At 43.1% G+C, this 22,510-nt stretch overlaps 2 protein-coding genes across 7 annotated transcripts in view; one reads left to right on the top strand and one right to left on the bottom strand.

The window, feature by feature from the left end:
- NUP153 (nucleoporin 153) overlaps nt 1-9,322 on the top strand; it is a 48,789-nt gene extending 39,467 nt beyond the window's left edge. For all 6 annotated transcript variants that reach the window (XM_051609389.1, XM_051609391.1, XM_051609390.1 and 3 more), the window contains 6 exons: nt 1,067-1,261; nt 1,724-2,566; nt 3,905-4,273; nt 6,042-6,308; nt 7,575-7,734; nt 8,201-9,322. In XM_051609389.1, coding sequence (XP_051465349.1) covers nt 1,067-1,261; nt 1,724-2,566; nt 3,905-4,273; nt 6,042-6,308; nt 7,575-7,734; nt 8,201-8,285 — 1,919 coding nt within the window. In that variant the 3' untranslated portion in view covers nt 8,286-9,322. The remainder of the gene's footprint in view (nt 1-1,066; nt 1,262-1,723; nt 2,567-3,904; nt 4,274-6,041; nt 6,309-7,574; nt 7,735-8,200) is intronic.
- A 1,509-nt stretch (nt 9,323-10,831) lies between these two features.
- On the bottom strand, nt 10,832-22,301 carry FAM8A1 (family with sequence similarity 8 member A1). Its single transcript, XM_051609393.1, has 5 exons — nt 21,712-22,301; nt 14,789-14,909; nt 12,784-12,907; nt 12,411-12,550; nt 10,832-12,087 (listed from the first exon to the last, which is right to left on the bottom strand). The coding sequence occupies exons 1-5, from the start codon at nt 22,271-22,273 to the stop codon at nt 11,943-11,945; spliced, it is 1,092 nt and encodes a 363-aa protein (XP_051465353.1). The 5' UTR covers nt 22,274-22,301; the 3' UTR covers nt 10,832-11,942.
- Nucleotides 22,302-22,510: the final 209 nt, after the last annotated feature.

Here is a 22,510-nt window from a genome sequence, read left to right as displayed (position 1 = left end):
GTAAGAGTGAAATTTCTCCAGCTAAGATAATGCGTTTCAGAGGAAGATTATTCTCATGAACTTTTGGCCTCGGAGTGATCAGCTAGCACTTTTGTCTGAGACTAGCCATTGCAAAGGGGAATTCTGGAAATGTGAGGGGGTTTGCCATGACCATCGTGGTACAGAGAATTGCAGTTATATTACAGCTGTCCAAGGGGAAGAGTGAGGCAAGTAAAACAGGAGGATGAAAGTTCTCTGGATGTGCCGTGAAAGAGAAGAGCCATTCCTGTCTTTACTGTTTTGAATTTGAGACATTATCTTCTGTGTCTCTCTTAAATGCCACCCTTGGTGGTTTAAAGCTGTAGGTGAACGTGACAATTACGTGATGGTTTTGTGCCTTCTGGATGTCCACTTCAGTCCTCCCACTTACGCAGGCTGAAGTTTTCTGTTGGGGTGCAGCATCAAGTGACATCTCTTCCTTTACAGGGAAGAAAAATCAGAAGGCAAGAATTGTTTTTCAGGTATCCTTGTGGAGGTTTCTGCTGCTCTTGAAGACAGTGTAGCTTCTGTAGTGAACACAGAATCGTGAGGTTGGAAGCTTTGAGTTCCTTTCTGTGTTTTTTTTGTTATGGTGTAGTTTTGAACATACAGTTTATGATTTGGTGGTCGGTCATCTGGTAAATTCTCAGCCTCGCATCACTTGACAGTGATCACTAAACTTGAGTGATGCTAACCTGAAGTACGGGTTACTTGTGTAACCAGAAATTTTTAGTAGTCTTAGTTGAGTACAGTATCTCTGATTTACATCTGAAATAGGCTGTGCTGCTCTATTGTATGAACTGCACTTGCTGTTTAAATGTCATTGGTTCAGTTTGTCCTTAAAATGATATATAAATTATAAAGAAGAATTGAGTTGCTTCTGTTGTTTACATTCTTGGGTTAAGTTGGACTGAAATTAATTTGTAGTTTGATTACTGCTAACCTTTGTCTGCTTTGTAGTTTAGTGAGCATTTAAGAATTTCTTAAGAAGTTCATGTTTACTTTACCATTTAAGCAGGATTATTAACTATTCTTGCTTATTTCTTAGGGAGTTCAGTGCCTGTGACCAGTAATAGTATTTCTGCATTTTCTACTTCTTCTGGAGGATTTCTGGATTTAGACAAATTCAAGAAGCCTGAAGGAAGCTGGGATTGTGAGGTCTGCTTGGTCCAAAACAAAGCAGAAGCTACAAAATGTGTAGCCTGTGAGAATGCAAAGCCAGGCACCAAAGCAGAGCTCAAAGGTAATACTTAATGAGAAAAACAAGGGTGTATGTAGTCCAATTTATTTATTTATTTATTTATTAAATTTAAGTACAATTATTTTTCCTTAGAGGTATGACCAAAATTGGTTATTTTTCCTCTAGGCATATTGCTTAAGTAAGCTAATGTGGCCCTGTTTCCACAGCTTTTCCCCAGAAAAAAAGATTACCCTTTCTAGAGAAAAGCTTGTGTTAATGACATACTTGTTCTTTACAAGTCTTAGGTGTTGTTCATTTGGAATTCAGGCTAAAAGCATGATCTTTGAAAGAAGCTAGCATTACACTTTTCAAAGCCAGAAGAATATCATTGCCAGAAGCTGTATGTAGAGTTTTTTAACAGTTTAGACGCTGGGAAGTTCAGCACTAGGATCCCAGCCATGTAGCTAAAGCCTACATGTATTACAGCATCTATTGCAAACTTCACATTATTACTTATTTCTGCAGGTTTTGGTACTGCTGCTGTGTCCACAAATGCTGCAATGCCATCATTTACATTTGGTGTCCCATCGTCCTCCTCTGAATCTTCTCATACACTAGGTAGCACAGGAAATTTTAAATTTGGAGAACAAGGGAGCTTCAAGTTTGGCATTGCATCTGAACCTGCATCCTCCAATACTGTGACTGGAGGATTTAAGTTTCCTACTACTTCAGGGGACTTCAAATTTGGAGTTTCTTCCTCAGACTCTAAATCAGAAGACAGTAAAAAGGAAGGTAAAAGTAACAGTTTTACCTTTGGACTTCCATCTGCAAGCAGTCAGGCTCCTTCGACATTTCAGTTTGGGACAGCGAGCCTGGGACAGCAGGAAAAGAAAGAGGAACCAGTTTTGGGAGGCTTTGGTTTTGGCACGAGTTCTACTTCTTCCATAGCTACCAATGAGAATAAAACTGGTGTCAGTGGCTTCACTTTTGGAACTGTGGCAGAAAAGGAGGTAGCATCACCTGCTCTTGCATTTAAGAAGTCAGATGAGAAAAAGGATGAAACTCTTTCAACAAAGGGAGGCTTCTCCTTCAGCAGTACAGAGTCTGTACCTGCCTCACAGTTTGTTTTGGGAAGGATAGAGGAGAAACAGGACCCTCTCACTTCTGCTGCTCCATTAGCATTTGGAAAGAAAGCTGACAATGAAGAGTTAAAGGCACAACCTGTCTTTTCAGCTGGGACAGCTGAGCATACCAAAGAGGAGAGCACAGCAAAACCTATGTTCAATTTTAGTTTCATTAAACCATCAGAGAAGGAAACTGAGCAGGCAAAGCCATCTTTCACATTTGGAGCACAAACCAGTACTTCAGGTAAGTGGAACATCTTTTGTCTTCACTGGTCTGCTCATGTCCATCAAATAATACCTCCGATGCCATCCTGGGCAAAATCTATGGGATATAGATGCATTAGAGCTTTAGAAAAAGCTTAATTATTACCCACAGCCTGTCTTTAATTCTGGTTGTTGGTGTGTAGACAGTACATAACAAGTCCTTTTAAGATTTCAGTGAGTTTTAACATTAGATTTAGACAAAAAAATTACCACACCTTGAGAAACCTGTATTGTTGCCTGTATGAACACAGAAGTTGTGTTGTCTCAGTGGTAGCACAGCTGGTGATAAAAGCTGCAGTATGGTGCTGTATAGAGGCCTCACAGTAGCCTTGTTTTTCATAGCAAAATGGAATGAGAGAGTGAGTATTGTACTCCCATGTACTTGCAGCTGTGCTGCAGGGTGTACTGCTCTTTTCCTACTGCTAAAAATCACTTCACATGCATCAGACAGTTGTGTATTCCTTTAATTTGTTGAAAGTCTGCAGCGAAAGGTTAAAGTTCTTCAGTGGTGATCCCGGCATGGAAGAACTCTGGTTGTTAAATTCCATCTGTATGGCATAGCAGCTGTTTTAGAGAATAGAATTATTTTCTGACTTCTGAAAGATACAGAAAATTACATTATGAAGTAACCCAATGCCCTGGTTTGAGCCAGGATGAAGCCAGTTTTTCTTTTGCTGATGGTGTAGGTGAAAAGGGGCAAACAAGATCACAAGTTAATAATGAGAGTTAGACCAGCAGCTTAGGGAAAGCTGAAGAACTGCTGACTTTAAAAGACAGCTCTAAGTGTGTAGAACTGCATTTGGTACTTTGTAACACGGTCTTAATCATGGGTTGTTCTCTGTTACTCCTGGAAGCAGGTCTTGCAGGTGCTCAAGTACAACTTAGGCTGGAAGAGAGGCTGGTGGATGGCAAGCCTTGATTGACTTAAAGCTGTAGGCCCAAGGCTATATTTTTGAACAAAGCTTTAAAAGAGTTATAGGCTGACTGATGTTCTTCTAAGAATATCGGAAATATATTTTTGTTTGAAGAGTTAAGAACTACTGGTTAATACTGGTTCAGGTAACAGCAGCCAATGCTCAATGTTTGTAACCAATACCCAGTGAAGCTTAGACTGCAGTGGTGTCCTTGTTCTTCACAATTCTTCCATTCCTCTAATTGTGGATGGCAGCAATCAGCATATTAAATCTGGATTCTATGTTTAATGACAATAGCTGGGATAGTAGTTGAGATGTCTTTGTACAGTGATTTAAACAGGAGTCTACTCGCTGTACTTTGTTTGGCATTTTGGCGGTGATTTATGTACTGCTCTTCCTTTCAGACCAAGGAGCAGCAAAGCCGTCCTTCAGCTTCTTGAGCTCAAGTTCTTCCAGCACAGCCGTACCCACCACTTCAGCCAACAGCAGCAGTGTGTTTGGCAGTGCCATCTCTTCCTCAAATCCTCAGCCAGTTCCCACTCCCTTTGTGTTTGGACAACCCAGCAACACTGTGAGCAGCTCTGTTTTTGGCAATTCTGCAGAATCTGCAGCATCTCAGTCATTTGGCTTCTCTCAAGAAAGCAAACCAGCAACTACATCTTCCAGCACTGGCACGGCTCTTACTTCATTTCTCTTTGGTTCAGGAGCCAACAGTACCAATGCTGCAAATTCAGGCTTTACCTTTGGAGCCACGACCACATCTAGTTCAACAGGTATGTTTTAAATAGATGGTCTTCTGTTTTTGCCACTACATAGAGGACCAAGGAAATGCAGTTTCATCAATATTTTAATACTTCAGAGAATGTGTAGGCCAAATGCATGGAAGCAGGGAAAACTATTTAATATTTATATTCAACAATGGAAATTTGGTCTGAGTTTATGACAGTCTGGAAAACAGAGTTTAGGAATGAACTGGGCAACAGTGTTGTTTTGTGCAAAGGAAAACCCTTACTAGATTTCAATTTTTGTAGGAGCTTTTCATCATGAGAATGATAGTTTCTTTCTTCTTACTAGCAGTCCAGTGCTTATGTTTAGAAGTCAATGAATTACAGCTCTCCTGATTTTTCTCTCTCATACCTAAAACTCTGAAGTGTGCAAAATGCCAAGATTTGCAGAATCCTTCCTTCACAAGTATATATAAGCACAGTACCTCTACATGTGATCACTGCTGCTTAAGAATTGGTTTCTAATAAGCTTGTTAATTCTCTAGGAATTTAGTGGAGACAGAGATAAGAATCTAAACTTCTTCACCTTTTATGTTGCTGTCCCACTGCATGAATTTAGTAGAATCATACTAGACTAAATCTGCCAAATCATCTGTATTCCTGCTAGCCTAGTGATATGTTGGAAATGGAATAGAAACTGTGAGGGAGAGACTTCACCTAGTTTGATCTGATTGCTTGTCACTCACAGAAATTAAATTTGCACATGTTTTTTTGTGTGTCAGAGAAACAGAGAGAAAACAGTCCTCAAATACAACAACCAGCAGATCAGTTTTAACCTGCTTACAAATCAGTAACTTTCAGGGTCTTTTCATTAGTAGGCAAATGCCATGTTCACAAAGGATTTTTTGTGTGGTTTTTTTTGTGTGGTTTTTTGTTTGTTTGTTGTTGTTTTGTTTTTTGTTTTGTTTTTTATGCAGAAGCCTGTATAAACTTTTATTGTGTATCTGTTAATCTTCTTGGAAAGTAAAATAGCCTGCCATTTCAAGTTGTGGTGCAATAGAGAACATTTTCTCTTGCATTTCTTGCTGCTTCAATGGCATTAATAGTGCTGTTTCAAATGTCCCCTTTTGCATAGATCTGCTGTGTATGTTCAGAGTCCCAGTTCAGTCATTATTTTTGTTTCATTATTTCTGCTGGCCATATAGTACCAAAGCAGCTGAATAAATGAGTGGGCTGTTACGTTACACAGAATTACTCTGCTAAACTTTTATGTTTAGAGAGATCATGCAAACTTGATTTGGCCTCCAGAAGCTGGTAATGGTGAACATTTGGGGAGGGAGAGGTGCAGTTGCCAATAGGAAAGATTCGTGTTCTTCTGGTCTTAATAGATCAGGTGCTTTATATTGCATCTTTGAAAAATACAATTTGAATGAATAATCTCTGTGTGTGATACATACAGCTTTTAGGAAATACAAATTAAAATGTACTACTTGTGGGAATCTGAAATGAATATGAACATTAACACAGCTATTTGAGTATAGACAACCAGTGTGTTCGAGATTTAATTTTGTCTGACTCTTGTAAACTTAGTGTTTCTCATGTTTCTTGTGAGAAAGGGTGCAGTTCCTCTTTCGACTGATGTAGTATTTGCTTTAGGTACTCACACAATTAGTTTGAAATTAGGAGGAGTATTCATCTACCAGACTTGGAGAAGAAGGAGGTTTTAGAACCTTTGTTTCTAGATTCATTCTTGGAGGGGTGGGAGGGGGAGAAAAAAAGCCCTGCAAATACTGACATTTCCTTTTCATTCCCCGAGGGTCATCCTCTTCGTTTCCGTTTGGCTCTGGGCCTTCAGCGCCTGCTGCCGGCCCAGCATTTGGCACCAGTCAGCCACCAGCATTTGGCCAGAGCCAAGGCTCCAGCCAGCCAAGTGCTCCAAGTTTTGGATCACTGTCGACATTGTTTTCAGCAGGCACTCAGCCTGCTCCTGCCTTCGGCTCGGTGACGAGCAGTACCCAGCCCTCTGTGTTTGGACAGCAAGCGACCCAGCAGCCAGGGTTTGGCTCTGGTACCCATAGTGCCGGTGAGTACTGGCCATCCTCTTCCCTTTTGATCTCCAAGATGGTATTTTTGTTTCGTATTTCATGAAGTGCACCTTAAATTGTGTGGAGAATGTCCTTCTGCCCAGCACACGTATTTAAGTGGGAAAATTGCCCCTCGTAAAAACAGTGGGCACAGGGTCAAGTCATCTGTCTTGCTCCTGACTGCCGCAGGTGCACCAGCTTCACAGGAAGCCTTCTCCACAAGCAACTTGGTAGACGCTGAGGTTGCACCCCTACTGAGTAAATAATGGAGTTTATTTTCTTGAGAAATGTAGTGATTAAAAAGCAAGGGTTGAAAACCATGGAGTATTCGCTGGAAGACTGTACAAACTAGAGTGGCATAAGCACTGCAAAATTATTTCAGGGTTTGTTAAGAGTAGTTTTTAGTCATCTGACTTCATTAACAGGCTTTGGCAGTTTTAATTGGCTAAAATAAAAGGCTTTGTTGTGTAGGAATATTGTCAGTATTATTTCTAAGCGTTTATGGGTTAAGATTTTATAAAATACCATGGGAAGGGGGGCAGAGAACAATCCTTCTAATTCAATTGTAAGAAAGACCTGTAATTATTAAAAAACACTGCCAGAATGTAGGTATTTTATATCATCGCACCAAATACTTTAACGGAAAAGGGTCCCTTTTTCTCAGAAGGTCAAGAGAACAGCCTCTGTTAAAAGTAACCAATGTTTTTATACGAATCAGTAGATAAGATAGCACACCATGTTACCCAGGCTTTCATTAATCTGGCAACAAAAAGATAAAAAACTCCCTGGATTGTCTGTGTTGCTTATCAGTTACCTTGATGGTAGTATTTTTTTAAGATGAGGTGCTGTGTTAGCACATTAAATTAAGGACTCTCCAGATAGACTACAGTACCACAAGGAAGTTTGCTGAAGTACCATATCTGCATATTATAATATAAGACTTTATTAATATAAACTTCAGTATACATAGGTAGAAACTTAATGGTGGTACATAAGTTTGCAAACCGTTCATTATCAATGTGCCAGCAATGTTACTTCAAGAATCCCTTTATGATTCTCCACTAAAGTGAATGAATTCTTCTATGTACTGTTTCTATAGTAGTCTAGCACTCCTGGTGCATCCCCCTTCCCCAAGTTTGTCTCCTTCACCAACCTGTAAAAAAATTCCTTGAAGATGGTGGCAAGAACACGAGGATTTTGCTGGAAAGGATGAACTCGAGATCTCATCTTTCTTATTCCCTTCTGCTTCCACCCCATCTTCCCAGGTCCTGTATTCCAGTTTGGAAGTAATACTTCTAACTTCAATTTACCAAATAATCCTGGAGTATTTACTTTTGGTGCAAACCCTTCTGCACCAGCAGCACCGGCACAGCCTTCTGGCTCTTCAGGATTTTCATTCAGCCAGCCTCCAACATTTACAGTGGGGTAAGAGACCATATCAGAATTTCACTTGAGCTTCGGGTAATATCAGTGGACAGTGTTCAGCCTCTGCTACTGTTAAATCATGAGGTGTTCAGATGAACCTTGGAGTTTGAAACTAAACTGGGCATCCTTCCGCGTGTTAGCCCAAGTGGCTAACTAAGCACCAGTATCTTTAAAGGAGCCTAGCTGTCAAATATCACACATCAACCTATGTGAAATTGTCTTGTTCTTGAAAGGTAAGATCCGTATCTAGCCATTACACTGCTGCTTACCTTCTGAATAAGAGAGATTTAATTGCTTTTGGTTTCTGGAACTCTCTTCCTCCTGTTCATCATATGCCATTTGTTGCCAGCTGGTAACTAGTGAGACAAGACTATGAAACAGTTGGTTCTGGATTACCTACTCAGTGCTGCTACTGAATTTACAGCTACACTGTCCTAAACTCTGAACTACTAATTTCTTTTGATAGGACTAATGGGAAAAATATTTTCTCTGCCTCTGGATCTTCAGTTCCTGGTCGGAAGATAAAGACTGCAGTTAGACGTAGAAAATAATCGCCTGGTCGGTAAAGCAACTTTTGAAGCAGCTACTACCCTGCATTTTTCAGTCGTTGGGATCGTACCTCATGCTGGGTTAGCTGAAGTCAGAGCTGCCTAAAAGAATATAAAACTCTGCTGCCCTTTCCTTCCCTTCCCTCTCCCCGGTTAGGTTTGTTGGGTTTTTTTTTTTTGGTAACGAATAGAGTTGGCAACAGGGCCGTTCTCAAGCGAAGCTATTTTAGACTCCAGCAAGTTCCTTCTATCACTGACTCGGCGTGGTCTGGCTGTAGCCGTGAGTAGAGCCTGCACAGTGAATGGCTTGTACAATACCTCTTCATCTGCACCACTATGTGCGCTCATCTGCGTTTACTGACGCCTCGGAATTGTAATTATATCAGCGAGGGATGCTGTATAGAGTAGAGAATGTTGGTAACGAATGATTTCTATGCTGAGTTTGTGCCGGTGTATGTGTGAAGTGAGTGAGTTTGGGTGTATCGTGCACTAAAATTTTCTGATAGAGGAAGACTGATTCAAGGATGATCCATGGCTAAGGACTTGTTAGATCTGTAGTTCTTCATTTAATAATTATATGCTATTTCTATATTTTCATTCTTACAGCCCTTTATCACCTGTCTCGCCTTTGTTATTTTATTATGAAATGTGTAAATACAATTTTGTTTCTCTATGTACTTTTTTGGCATAACAAATCTGTGAAATTGAAATTTTAATTTTGTGTGTTATGGCCATTTTTGTTTAGTATTGTCTGAGATTTTATGTAAATCCCATTATTCAAAGTTGCCTAAATCCATTTAGAAAATCTTTAAAATTGGGAATTCTTAAAGTAAGTTTATTGGCTTTTCTGATCCATTTTTGTTTGGACCAAAAACCAGTATTGTACAAAGTATTAAGTATATATTTTTATATTTACTGAAATGGACTGTGGTGACTTTGGATAATAAGGAAAAGTTTAATATTAAAGCCATGTTTATTACAGTATAATTAACATGTTAAACCATGGGATAAATGCCATCAATAAAAACAATGAAAGATTGTCTGGCAGTTTTAACTATATATGAAGGCAGTGGTGACGGTACAGGATGATGCACTTAACCTGAGTGGTGTCCCATACTTTCTGCTTTTTGACAGTGACACTAAAGATGATTTTAAAGGATCTTAAATTAGTTAGAGGTTCCCTGTTAGGAAAGAGTTTTACTGTAGACTTAGGCTTGTAGTGCCAGCTGTTAGGCTCCAGTGGTTGTAGTTAGCTTTCTTTAATAGCTGTGTAAAAATTAATGTTACAAACATTCACCACCATTCTACCTTGAGGAGGAAAAAGTTGCTTTATTCAGTAAGTTACTATTCAGACAGTCATGCCCTGCTGCTGTGGAGGGATTATATGCAGTTACGTATTTCCCAGTGGGCTAAATGCAGAAAGTGCCAAGTACTTATCCTGCAGATGGAAAAAAGTTGCATCTTCAGTGAGCCTTGCATAAGAGACAAATAAAAGCTAGTCTTTAGAACAGTATAATGTATACATATTTTCATGGAGCAGCTCTGTATTCGTCAATTGTAATTATTTTTCTACCTGCTGTGGAAGGTGGTATTTTTCTACAGGGTAGAAGGTACTTTCCCTGATACTTCTATTGGCAGCAAAAAAGTTTCAGCCAGCAGTGTTGCTTTTTCTTTCCTCCCCCTGATCTTGAAGCCTGGTTTCTAGGTCACTGCTACAGTAAATGGAACAAAAGTTCCTTTTGTATTCATAGTGAAAGTGTAAATAGGCAAAACTCACCCTAGAAAGGACTTACGTTATAGTTCCAACAGCTTTAGCTTCTATCAGGTTGATTGCCATATCTGAACTTTTAGCTTCAGTGCTTAAGTCAACAGGACAATTCTTAAAACAGTTAAGTGGTGTCTCTGAAGTGGACGATCTAAACATCTTCAAGTGAGCTAACAGCCTCCAAAGGGTGCTTTATTCAGGCCTGCTTATTGCCAGTTATTGCCAAGACACATTTCAGTGATGCCTGGCCGTAACAATGCTCTAATGCTAATGGTACATTTAAAACACCAAAGTCCTTTGGTTTGGTAATAGAATGTAAAACAATAGTAACCCTCAAAAATACAAGGTGTTTTGATACCCATACACTTCATAATTATGCCCAGACTTTAGCCACGACAATTGTATTTATTTTTTTTACTTCAGAAACATCTAGAAGGTGTGATCTAAAGAGGTAGTGACTTCATTCTGGAGAGGCAACTGGTGGGAAAATGTCACTCCCCCTATTAAAGCAGTGAATCTGGTCCTGAAACATCACTGTAAATGAAGATCAGAATGCATACACAGAACATCATCACTTTTCAAACTAAAGTATTGCAGAATATTAACATGTTACTGGTTAAATTATTTCACTGGAAGACAGGAGAGGTAACCAAGCTTTCAAACATTTCTATTGTCAACTAAACCATTGTCCAAAGGTGAAAGTAGGGTGAGAACTTTTGATGCTCAGTGTCAAATTACACCTGTGGGAGGAACACACAAAAACTGGGCTCTAGAACAATTCCAATTTTTCCAACAATTCTTGAATTTTAATAAAACTTTAACAGTGTTGCTTATATTTCTATTTCGAGATACTAACATGAGAATAAACAAATAAAGTATTTAATCATGCAAAATATTAGGCTTCTTTATTCAGTATTTAAGTTATTCTGAAATACATTTAGCCAGAATTAAAATGTGAAAATAACCAGTATTTGTATTTCTGCAGATTTACACCCATAACATAGTTCATGTTTCCTGCATGCTCCTGAAACACATGGTTGTTTTGCTTGGTAATAGATGCAAGAATAGACAAGTGCTTTCACTCCAAACAGAAGCAAAAAAAGTTATTTACCTCTCATTAGCATGATCTGTACTGCTCATAGTTCCAAAATTATTTACACACATCACTTCACTAACACTGCAGTGTAACATATCCTTCCCAGAGGAAATGCAGCTATTATTTCACCTCTTTATTAGCTTTGACATGTGCAGTAATAGATAGTGCTTGAGACAATCATGCGAAAAACTTTCCACATCAATCTTCTGATAAAATACTTAAAAGAGGTTAAGGGAGTATGATCTGTGAAGCAACAGTAAGGGACAGGGTAAGCACTGCTCATCTCTGCACCCATGGCAATTTAATGAATGTGATTTGCCTTACTGTCTAATACTGCAGTTCTGTTCCCTTCAGAGTTTATCATATGACTTAGGCAACTGCTTGGAAAACAACTCTTATTTTCTAGTTACCTGCCAACATCCAAAACTGTAGGAGTGACATTTCTTTTAAGGTAGCATATTTCTAGGTATCTGCTTTCCACAGAGTCACAAAGAGAAGCTCCTGTCTGCAGTTAATACAGCCACCTTCTTTCTCATCAATCTGAGGTTAATACTTCCAGGTATAATACACGTTGGTTCTCCCAGACTTCTTTGGCATTTATGAAAACTCCAATACTTTGAAGGTAGCTGCTGGCATCACACTGGAGCAAAACATTTTCTTTAGCTTCTAAATCAGTTCCCATTTAATTTGGGCAAAAAATTCTGACAGACACCTCAATTTCAGTTTTGCAGTAGGTCTTTGTTCATTGGGGGTGGGAGGGGGATGTTCCAAACCAGTCTGGAAATCTCATCTCTTGGCATCATCTGACTCCATTTCTTCTTACCACAATAGTCCCTGCTACAATATCATAGGCTGTTCTGTTATGCTGGAAAAACAGCAGTGTAATGAACGCAGGAAAAAATGAAGCAATAGAAAAATTCTTGATCAAAGCTCGTATTGTGGACCTGAAATGAGAATAAAACATTCAGTGTCTTATTTTCACTCTTCTGCTTAGATTAGCAGGTAGTTTACTTTCAAGTTTAATGCTTCAGTTTTGCACATCACAAAAATCAATCTCCAGAGTTCAGAGCAGCTTATTTTACCACCCCACCAGAAAAACAGTGACATGATTGAGTAATTGCTATTTTACTCTTAGATGACAGACTCTACTATATCTTGCAATATAATTATTGCAAGGCCAGTAATAAAGAAATGGTGCATTTCCTTCTAAATCACACACTTTCCATGCTACTAACCTAAAAGCAAGGTCTGAGCTAAGAGCACTTACGTTGTCATACTGACGTTAGAAGATGGAATGACTAACACACGGCTGGGCGCTATAAGTACAGATGTATCACACGTCACAACTCGCAGCCCAAGCAAGAATTTCCCTGGCGTTGCTCCACCTGCTCCCCAAATACAGATTATCTGTGAAAGAGAAGTTATTTCAATTCCATGCAACACCATGTTGCTGATTGGTCTAGCAAACTTAAGTTTTCATCAGAACTATGTCAAAGTCAGAAGCTTCAATACAATCCAAGATACTGTCAACGAGGATTTACTTTATAGGCCAATGCTGACAGAATTTTTTCCAAACATTTATTAAACAACTGACAATTATTAATTACATAAATTAAAAATTAATGTTTACGAGCAATTACCTCATAGAAGCAGACTAGTAACCTGTAGATAAGGGCTACTACCACCATTTTCTGCAAATCTTCCATGGACGTATCTTCATCTATTTCTTCTATGATGTAATGCATGGCAAATTTAGAGATGTCCCTGTACAAAATGAAACTCAACTTTAAAACCATCCTTCCCTCAATACCAATGTTACACCTTTAGTACTAGAACTGCACTCCTTCAGCTCTGGTATTAGTAAAAGAATAAAAGCTCCTTGGCTTCTTTGATCCTAAACAAGCCATTACAATTCAGAACACTAGGCTCCTTTCCAAGTTGCTGCCTAGTTTGTTTTGACATTTTTATTAAGAAAACATCATTCTTTATTAACGCTTTTGCACAATGGTGTCCCTAGGCAGCAAGCTGCAGAACTGTTCTGAAAATTCTCACACTTCTTGAGACATTAACAGGAGATTCTGTGTGTGATCATTAACTCTTTACAAATGGAAGGCATCTGAGTCTCTTCCTTACAGGAACTCAAGAGAAAAGAAAAGGTGGCACTCTTCTCCAGAAATGAAAGGAAGAAGGTGCAAGTCTTTCTAAGCAAGCAAGGGAGACCTCCCTTTGCCCAATCAGGGTTCCCTCATTCTCAATAGTTTTGACTGCTCACCACATTCTAGAGGCAGGCAGCCTGGCATGCAAGAGGAAGGTGTCAGCTTAAAGCAACTGCAACCTTCAACTGTTTGCACTCTGTTTGGAGTCAATTCCGTATTTTCAGAAGATACAGTCTACAGTCAATATTCTCTACTACCTGGAATAAAACATACTTGCAACGTGTCCTTAGTCAAGGGCTTTCCACTCACCCATCTAAATGAGAATTACTACTCACAGAAAAGTGCAGTCCCTCTTCAAAACAGTCCATCTATGTTTGAACTACTTTCCCTCCTCTTTATTCAAATAAGGAATGAAGGAAATACCACAGCACAACCTGCATTTCCCTTCAACCCAACCCTGGCCTGAAGCCTCTGTCCTGAGCCTGTAAGGACACATCTTTTTTTCCATGACAACTCCTCAGCCTAGCCTCAAGCACACCACATCTCATGAGCAAAAAAACCCAGAAAGTTTATTGAAGTTACTTGTAAGCAACTTACTGGCTCTTGCAAAAGTAGTAACATTGAATATACTAAATTAATTGAATAAGAGTCCCCTCCCTTTCCATCACCTTCACTACTCTACAGAAGCAATATACATATAGTATACATATATATATATATATACACACACCAAACTTTCATCTCCTAATCAGAACAAAATAGTCGATTACACCAACCCAACGCAGAGGAACTAAATCAGCTACAGAATAAAGTATCTATAGTTAAAGAAGCAGGTAAGTAAGAAACAGTCTTTGAGGTAAATTATTACATACGAGTACAAAAATGTGAAATGAAGACTTCCAGTCTAGTGTATAGCTGATACACATGATGCTTAATCACGCTTCTTAACAAACCCAACTCAAGCCCAGTAAAGTCTGCAGCAAGGCAGCACTCCTAGCAGTCAGGCTGTATTTTGAAAGTACATATTTATCTGACACACAGTATCTGATTTTGGTGTGTGTGTTGTGGGTTAGCATTTGCATCACAAATCTAAAAGGCAGCAGCACAGGAGAAGCTAAGAAGTAAATTAACTCCATCCCAGCCAGATCTAATAATTTTTAAAGGCTATTTAAAAAAAAAAAAAAAAAAAATTGACAATGTGTTTTTTCTTTGAAATTTTAAGAGCTTTTAAAAAACCTTGCTATTGCCCCCCAGAAATAAGCATGCAAGTCTAATCTGTGCTTAGTGAGGAGCTTGTGAGCCTACAAAGACACTTGTCCAAAGTCTTTGTTTCCACAAGCTGACCCAAAATCATGAAGTATTTAAAAGGAGGCTTCTTCCTCAACTTTTGACAGTTAAGTGCCGTCACACACATAAGCATACCATACACACATGACACCTCAAAGAGCATGAAGCCATATGTAACAAAGCTTTAAATGGTTCAACTTACTTTATTCCACTGAGATGCATAATACTTAAAACAATGGTTGCTTTTATAAAGAACAGAATAAAGAAATCCACCATCTCTGCAATGAACCTGTGTGCCAACGAAGGGATAATGAACTCTCGACCTGGAAGAGAAATAGTTAACATTACCCAGATTTTACTGCACTAACACCAAGTTAACACTGTCATCTAAAGAACATTTCACAATAACCTCACTGCAAGAACATAATAAAGATCTTGACTGCAGCCCACATCAAGAAAACTTGTGAAAGTGTATGAATAAAACATGACCTGAATTGTTTGGAGTAAAAAAAACCTTCATAAACTCTTTCTGAGCTCTGAGTCGCCTCATAAATAGGATTACAGCAAAATCCTACCCCACTAAATAACTGAAATACATTTTTTTTTGTTGTTGTTCTTTTGTCTAAAACAGCCTTATAGAGAAGAGATTTACCGAAATCTGAGAGTTCCGATAAACAGAAAATCAGACCTACCACAACTTTTCCATCACACAGCAGCAAGGCTTTCACAGTAAAACACAGCCTATTTTGTCTCCAGTCAGAGCCAGAAAGAAATGAAAATATCAGTCATACTTGATATAAACATTCCTATAGGCTGCTACTTACAATAAAGCATGGCACGCTGTCCTACCATCAGCCAGGAAGTCTAACACATTTCTCCCATCAAAGTGGTCACGTGCAAACAGACACAAAGTCATAGTTGGGAGCTTTTGTTGCTAATGCTACCCCAGCTAATATCTTCTTTCAGTTTGTTCTATCACCCAGGGGCCCCTTCCCACCCGAGAAGAGGAACTGGGAAGAGGAAAGAAGACCCATGGGCTGAAATGGAAACATTTAATAAAATAGTAACAACAAGCTATATTAATCCCAATACTAACATAAAACCATACATAAAATTATACGCAGCCCATACAGTGATAGCAAACTGGGTGCTGCCAGCAGTGGCTGCCAGACATCCAATACTGCAAGCACCACAGCTCCAGCGAGAGCAGCAGTCACAGGAAACAGGACAAGGGGTTTCAGAGAGGGGACAGAACAACTGCACAAGACCCTCCAGGGACAGTGGCCACTGAGGAAAGAGACCCACCCCCAGCAGACTTCCTAAGTTATAGTGAGTGTGACATTTATGGTATGGAGCACTTCTGTTGGCCAGCTTGGGTCAGCTACCCTAGGCTTCTTTCCTTCCAGACCCAGCAGACAGCTAACTCAAACTGCTGAAGACCTCAAGTGCTGTGGAAACCTGCATGCCCTGGTTGGCCACAAATACAAGTGACTTACCAGCTCTGCTCTCATGGAATTACGTGGTGCAGCCTTCTAAAAAAATACAGCTTTTCTGAATAGAATCATCAAATAGTTTGGGTTGGAAAGGACCTTAAAGATCATCTAGTTCCAACTCCCCTGCATGGGCAGGGACACCTCCCACTAGACCAGGTTAGTCAAAGCCCCATCCAACCTGGCCTTGAACCCTGCCAGGGCTGGGGCATCCACAGCTTCCCTGGGCAACCTGTTCCAGTGTCTCACCACCCTCACACTAAAGAATTTCTTCCTAATGTCTAAACTAAATCTCCCCACCTCCAGTTTGAAAAGTCCCCCCCAAGCTTTCCTGTAGGCTTGCTTCAGATACTGGAAGGCCACTGTGAGGTCTCCTCAAAGCCTTCCCTTCTCCAGGCTGAACCCCAACTCTCTGAGCTTGTCCTCATAGGAGAGGTGCTCCAGCCCTCTGATCATCTTTTGTGGCCCCCTCTGAACTTGCTCCAAGAGCTCCATCTCCTTGTTTGGGAGCTCCAGGTGGGGGTCTCACAAGAGTGGAATAGCGGGGGAAAATACCTCCCTTGATCTCCTGGCCGTGTTTCTTTTGATGCAGCCCAGGATACAGCTAGCTTTCTGGGCTGCAAGCACACATTGCCAACTCATGTCCAGCTTTTCATCCACCAGCACCCCAAAATACTCCTCAGGGCTGTTCTCAATCCACTCTTTTCCTAGCCTGTATTAGTGTTTGGGATTGCCCCAACCCATGTGCAGGACCTTGCACTTGGAATATAAAATTGATTCTATCCCAGAGAAACCAGGGCAGATGATTAAACTGAAGATTAAAGAGTATCTTTGAAAATTTCCAGGGAGTAGTGTTGCAAAATATGGGTCATCTGGATCCATCTACCCCTCTATTTCCCACAGAACAAACATGACTCTCACCTGAAAGCAGCAAGGACTCGCATCAAAACTCCATCTAGAAATACCCTAGTACTACTAGATGTAACTTGTCAAAAACAGTGACTAGGTTTGTTAGTGTTTCTGAGAATGCCAACCTTCGCACACAGGGGAAGAAGAAAAGGAAAGAAGAAAGAAAATTCCTCTCTCCAATCTCAAAAAAATAATTGTATTTCACTTAGAATAAGCCTCCACAGTTTAGCTGCTGAGACTGATACTGCCAGTCCTGGCTTCACAAGCTACGCAATCCAAGCTGAAAGCCCATGGCACTTGGGTGCTTTTTAAATGTGGCAAATATAATCAAACAGTAATTAGGCAGGAGCAAATTCTTATTTAACATACCTTGGTTTATATCTATATATATCTTTGTTCCATATCTGTTTCACCAATAAGTCTACATCAATACTCTCAAGTAGCATGACTGTTACATATAAAATACTAAAATGTATTCACACAGTCATCATGGTTGGAAAGGACCTCTAAGTCCAACCATCAACACAAAAAAACCCACCCCAAACGAACACAAACACCACACACACTCTGCCAAAAAACGCCCACAAAAAAACCCACAACCTCAGCCACTAAAGCATGTCCTGCAGTGCCACATCTACACATTTCTTGAATATCTCCAAAAATGGTAACTCAAACACCTCCCTGGGCAGGCTGTTCCAGTGCCTGACCACTCTTTCAGCACAAAATTATTCTTAATATCCAACTGGACCTGCCCTGCTGCAACTTCAGGCCATTTCCTCTGGTCCTGTCATTACTTACTAGGGAGGAGAGGCCAACACCCACCTCGCTACAACCTCCTATCAGGGAGCTGTAGAGGGCAATGAGGTCTCCCCTCAGCCTCCTCTTCTCCAAACTAAACAAGGCCACTTCCCTCAGCCACTCATCGTAAGACTGGTTCTCCAGACCTTTTACCAGCTTGGCAGCTCTCCTCTGGATACACTCCAGCACCTCAGTGTCCTTCTTGTAGTGAGGGGCCCAGAACTGAACACAGGACTCAAGGTGAGGCCTCACCAGTGCCAAGTGCAGGGGAACAATCACTTCCCTACTCCTGCTGGCCACACCATTCCTGACGCAGGCCAGGATGCCATTTGCCTTCTTGGCCACCTGGGCACACTGCTGGCTCATGTTTATCCATCTGCCCACCAGCAACCCCAGGTCCTTTTCTGCTGGACAGCCCTTGAGCTACTCTTCCCCAAGCCTGTAGCATTGCACGGGGTTGTTGTGACCAAAATGCAGAATCTGACACTTGGCCTTACTGAACCTCATACATTGGCCTTGACCCATTGATCCAGCCTGTCCAAGTTCCTCTGCAGAGCCTTCCTGCCTTCAGGCAGATCAACACTCCCACCCAATTTGTTACCATCTGCAAACTTACTGAGGGTGCACTCAATCCCCTCATCCAGATCATTGATAAAGATACGGAACAAGACTGGCCCCAAAACTGAGACCAGAGGGACACCACTTAGTGACTGGCCACCAACTAGATTTGACCCCATTTACCACAACCCTCTGGGTTGGATCATCTAGCCATTTTTTACCCAGTGAAGAGTACACTTGTCTATGCCATGATTTGCCTGCTTCTCCAGGAGAATGATGTGGGAGACTGTGTCAAAGGCCTTACCAAAGTCTAGATAGACAATGTCCACAGCCTTCCCCTCATCCAATAGGTGGGTCACATGGCCACAGAAAGAGATCAGGTTGGTCAAGCAAGACCTCCCTTTCATAAACCCATGTTGGCTGGCCCTGCACTTGACATGTGAGCTCACTCAAGATGAGCCTCTCCATGATCTTCCCTGGTACCAAGGTCAAACTGACAGGCCTGTAGTTCCCCACATCCTCCTTCCAGCCCTTCTTGTAGATTGGTGTCACATTAGCCACCCTCCAGTCATCTGGGACCTCCCCTGTTGACCGAGATAGCTGACAAATGATGGAGAGAGGCTTAGCAAGCTCCCCTGCCAGCTCCCTCAGCACTCTAGGGTGGATCCCATCAGGCCCCATAGACTTGTGCATGTCCAGGTGCAGAAGCAGATCATTAACTACCACCTCCTGGATTATGGGGGGGTTGTTCTGCTCTCCATCCTTATCTTCCAGCTCAGGAGGCTGAAAACCCTGGGGATAGCTGTTCTGACTATTGAAGATGGAGGCAATTCTCATTGTCAAAGCATGTCCAAGTTGTCAATTAAATTCTAATTAAAGAACTGTAACAGTTTAACACTGGGCCAGCAACGGACTGAGGGAGTCCCTCTTGGATGCCAGCCATGGATGAAAGGGAGCTTCACTTCCATGATCCCTCAATTTATAACCACTATGATGCACATGGGATGGAATACTCTGTTTGGCCAACTTTAGTCTGTCTAGTCTGCTCCTCCCTTCAGGAGGGTTGTGGATGTGATCCCTCTGCTCCTTTAGTGTCTGAAACAGCAGATTTGACAAGCAGAACCAGGTTGCCCTGGCCTCCAGCAGTAATTACACATATTGAGCGCTATCAGACCACTAGCTGGAAAACTTGCTGTTAATTTCAGCAAGTGTGCTGCTTAGAAGAGAGTCTACTGAAAATAAAAAAATCAGTAGAAAGATAACTGGCTTCATCGTGGCCCAAACCAGGACAAGATTCTTCAACTAAGACAGAAGGGAGAATAGCTAGTCACTCAATCCTGACTTGAGGATACAGTACCAGATAAAAGCATTCATTCGTTCTGTTAAAAGGAGCATCTTGAAATTAGTGGTGCAATTTCATTTGAATATATTTGATTCAATGACTGAATAAGGAAGAAGCCAAGTGGGACTAAAAAAATATTCAAACTATTTAAAACTCCATTATATTAAGAAACTTTGGAAACCCTGAGGCTCTGGCAAATTTACAGTGATTTGAGATGTTCCTCACATCAGAAATCCACTATTTTGCCAGAGGTTCCTATTTGTATGGTAGGGACCATCAAATGCAACATCTCAGCTCAAAGTCTAGGATCTCACATTAAACCAGTCATGAAGATGGGCTTGCACCAGTCTGCCACATGACAAGTGAGGCAGACACACTTTTTGCCCTACTGTTCCTAACAGAAAAGCAGTCATCTCCTGGAGTAAGGCCAGAAGGAGTGAGGGGAGGAAGCATCTTAAATCATGATGACCATCTATAGAGAGCATGCAACTGCCCAGAGTCCTGTTACTATTGGCACTCTGACACACACCTGCACAGAGATCGAACTGAAAGAGGCAGCTACCCATTCCATTTTTTGGCATCCCAGTTTAAAATATGCAACACTGACATAAGCTTTCACTTTTCCAGCCTACCTAAGCAAAATGAGCTGTAAACTGCAGTGGGTAGGACTGGAGACACGACCTGCCCTGCCCAGCCTGCTGTGTGTGCAATAATCTGAAGCAGAAAAGGAGCTGTGATTGCTTTAGCTGTTCCAAATACATCCCTGTGCAATCTGGAGCCAAAGCACCAGCTCAGCAGTCTTTGTCAGTAATTGTATCATATGATACCGAACACAGAGTTCCCTTCGGAAGGCCAGGTGTTCTGTGTTCAGCAGCAGGAAATGCTATTCATGGCCTAAATTAGCTTTAACACACGGAATTCTTTCCTGAAGAGCTAGGTAAAAAGCCAAGAATCATTTCGGTTTAGCCTTTGTCCACATTATCGTTCTCAACGACCGGCAGTATCTGTTTGTAAGACATGTGTAACTCAGAAGCAAGGCACAACTACAGAAAACACTACTCTGCCTTAGGACCTTCTTTAGACAACATCCGCTCAAACCACAAGAAGCAAGTTCAGAAGCTGGATTTCCTTCCCTTCCCAAGAAAAAGCAGCTAAAAAATGTTCTCTGCTCACACCCGGCCACCAAGCTTATAAATAACGTTACGAATCAGTAATGCTGTACTTTGCCCTGCAGAAAGACAGGAGATCTGGCTTTCCTCCAAAGCCCTTTGGCAGTGCTCAGCTTCACGCTCTTCTACCATTACTCAAAGCGCTACCAAGCATTCAGGGCACGTCACCTAGGTGCTCCTTGACTTGTGACAAAATACCTGTTCGTGCTGCAAGTTTAATTGCCGACGTGATCAGAGCAAGCTCGTCTTACTCTCGAACAAATATAAACAGAAGCAACGCCACGCAGCACGGTCTGCAGGAACAGAGGTTTGTTCACCTCGGGTCCTGCTGCTAACCTGCTGAATGCAAGCACCTTTCTACTTCAGGTTTACAAAGCTAGACACACTGCAAGCCTGCGACCACAAGTTTCACCGGAAAAAAAATTACAATTTCCATGAAAACCTCTTACGAGCACTCGGGCTATAAGCTGTACACACGTCAAGCCTTCCCAAACCCGCTTACGGATTACGCTCCGGATTTACAGACTCGGTCTCCGGGCCGCCCCCCTTCATAGGGCGCAGCCCCCCGCCCCGACCTGCAGCCCACGGGGGCGCAGCGACCCCCAACGTGGCGAAGCCCCCGCCCAGCTCCCTCCTCCTCCCGGTGCCGCTCCCCAGGACGGCGCCGGAGGGACCCGCGGACACCGAAGGCGTCGGGAAGGGGCGGGCCTGGGACGACGCCTCGGCTCCCAGCGCCCTGAACCGGGGGCCCGGGGGCCGCCAGCCCGACAGCCAGGCCGGCCGCTCCCTCTCACCCCACGCCGAGCGGCCCAGACCGGCCCCCGGGCCGCCTCTCCGAACCCTCCCCTGCCCAACTCACCCGCCGGCCGCCCCGTCTCCCTGGGGGCGCCGCTGCCGCCGGCGCTGCCGCTGCTGGAGGCCGCCCTGGGCAGCGGGGCCAACCTGCCCGCTGCTGCCGGCCAAGCGGGGGTGGCGGGGGCCGCGGTGCGAGGCCCCGGCGGGGCGCTGGCCGTGGGGGCTGGCGCCGGAGCGAAGAGGTAGAAGGGGCTGTAGTAGGCGGCGGCGGCCGGCGGCGGCGGGGAGGCAGTCGGGGGGGAGGGCGGCGGGGCGGCGGGGCGAGGGGGCCCGGCGGCGGAGGCGGCGGCGAGGAGGGCGGGCAGGCAGCCCTGCCAGCCCAGGTACCCGCAGTACGAGTCCCAGAGCCACTGGTGCACCCGCCGCGCGTACTCCGCCGCGCTCAGCGGCTTGGCCCCGCCGCCGCCTCCGCCCTCGCCCTCGCCCCCGGCGGCCGCCGCGGGGGAACGCGGCGGTGCGGACGCAGCGGCGACGGCCTCCCCGCCGGCGACGCGGCCGCTCCTCCTCTCGCTGCCGCCCGCCGCCATCGCCCCGGCGCCGGCCCGGCCCGCGCCCGGCTCCGCCATCTCCTCCGGCCCCCTCTGACGCGGGGCGGCCGCGCCCCACCGCGCATGCGCCGGGGAGACGCTTGGCCTCTCCCACTTCGCGCGGAGGAGGGGGGGGGGAACAGCCGGCCAAGACGGGGCGGAGCCCATGGGGCGCCAGCCTGGCGAGGAGCGTACCACTCCGCGGCACCCCCTTCCTGCTGTTGCGCCGTCAAGAAACGGTTGGCGGGGCCGGTGACGCCCAGCGGCGGGGGGCGG

This window comes from Apus apus, chromosome 2, assembly GCF_020740795.1.
Source record: "Apus apus isolate bApuApu2 chromosome 2, bApuApu2.pri.cur, whole genome shotgun sequence".
NCBI classification, from domain to species: domain Eukaryota; kingdom Metazoa; phylum Chordata; class Aves; order Apodiformes; family Apodidae; genus Apus; species Apus apus.
The sequence above is the reverse complement of the archived record's forward strand: the minus strand, read 5'-3'. Positions and strand labels throughout refer to the sequence as shown.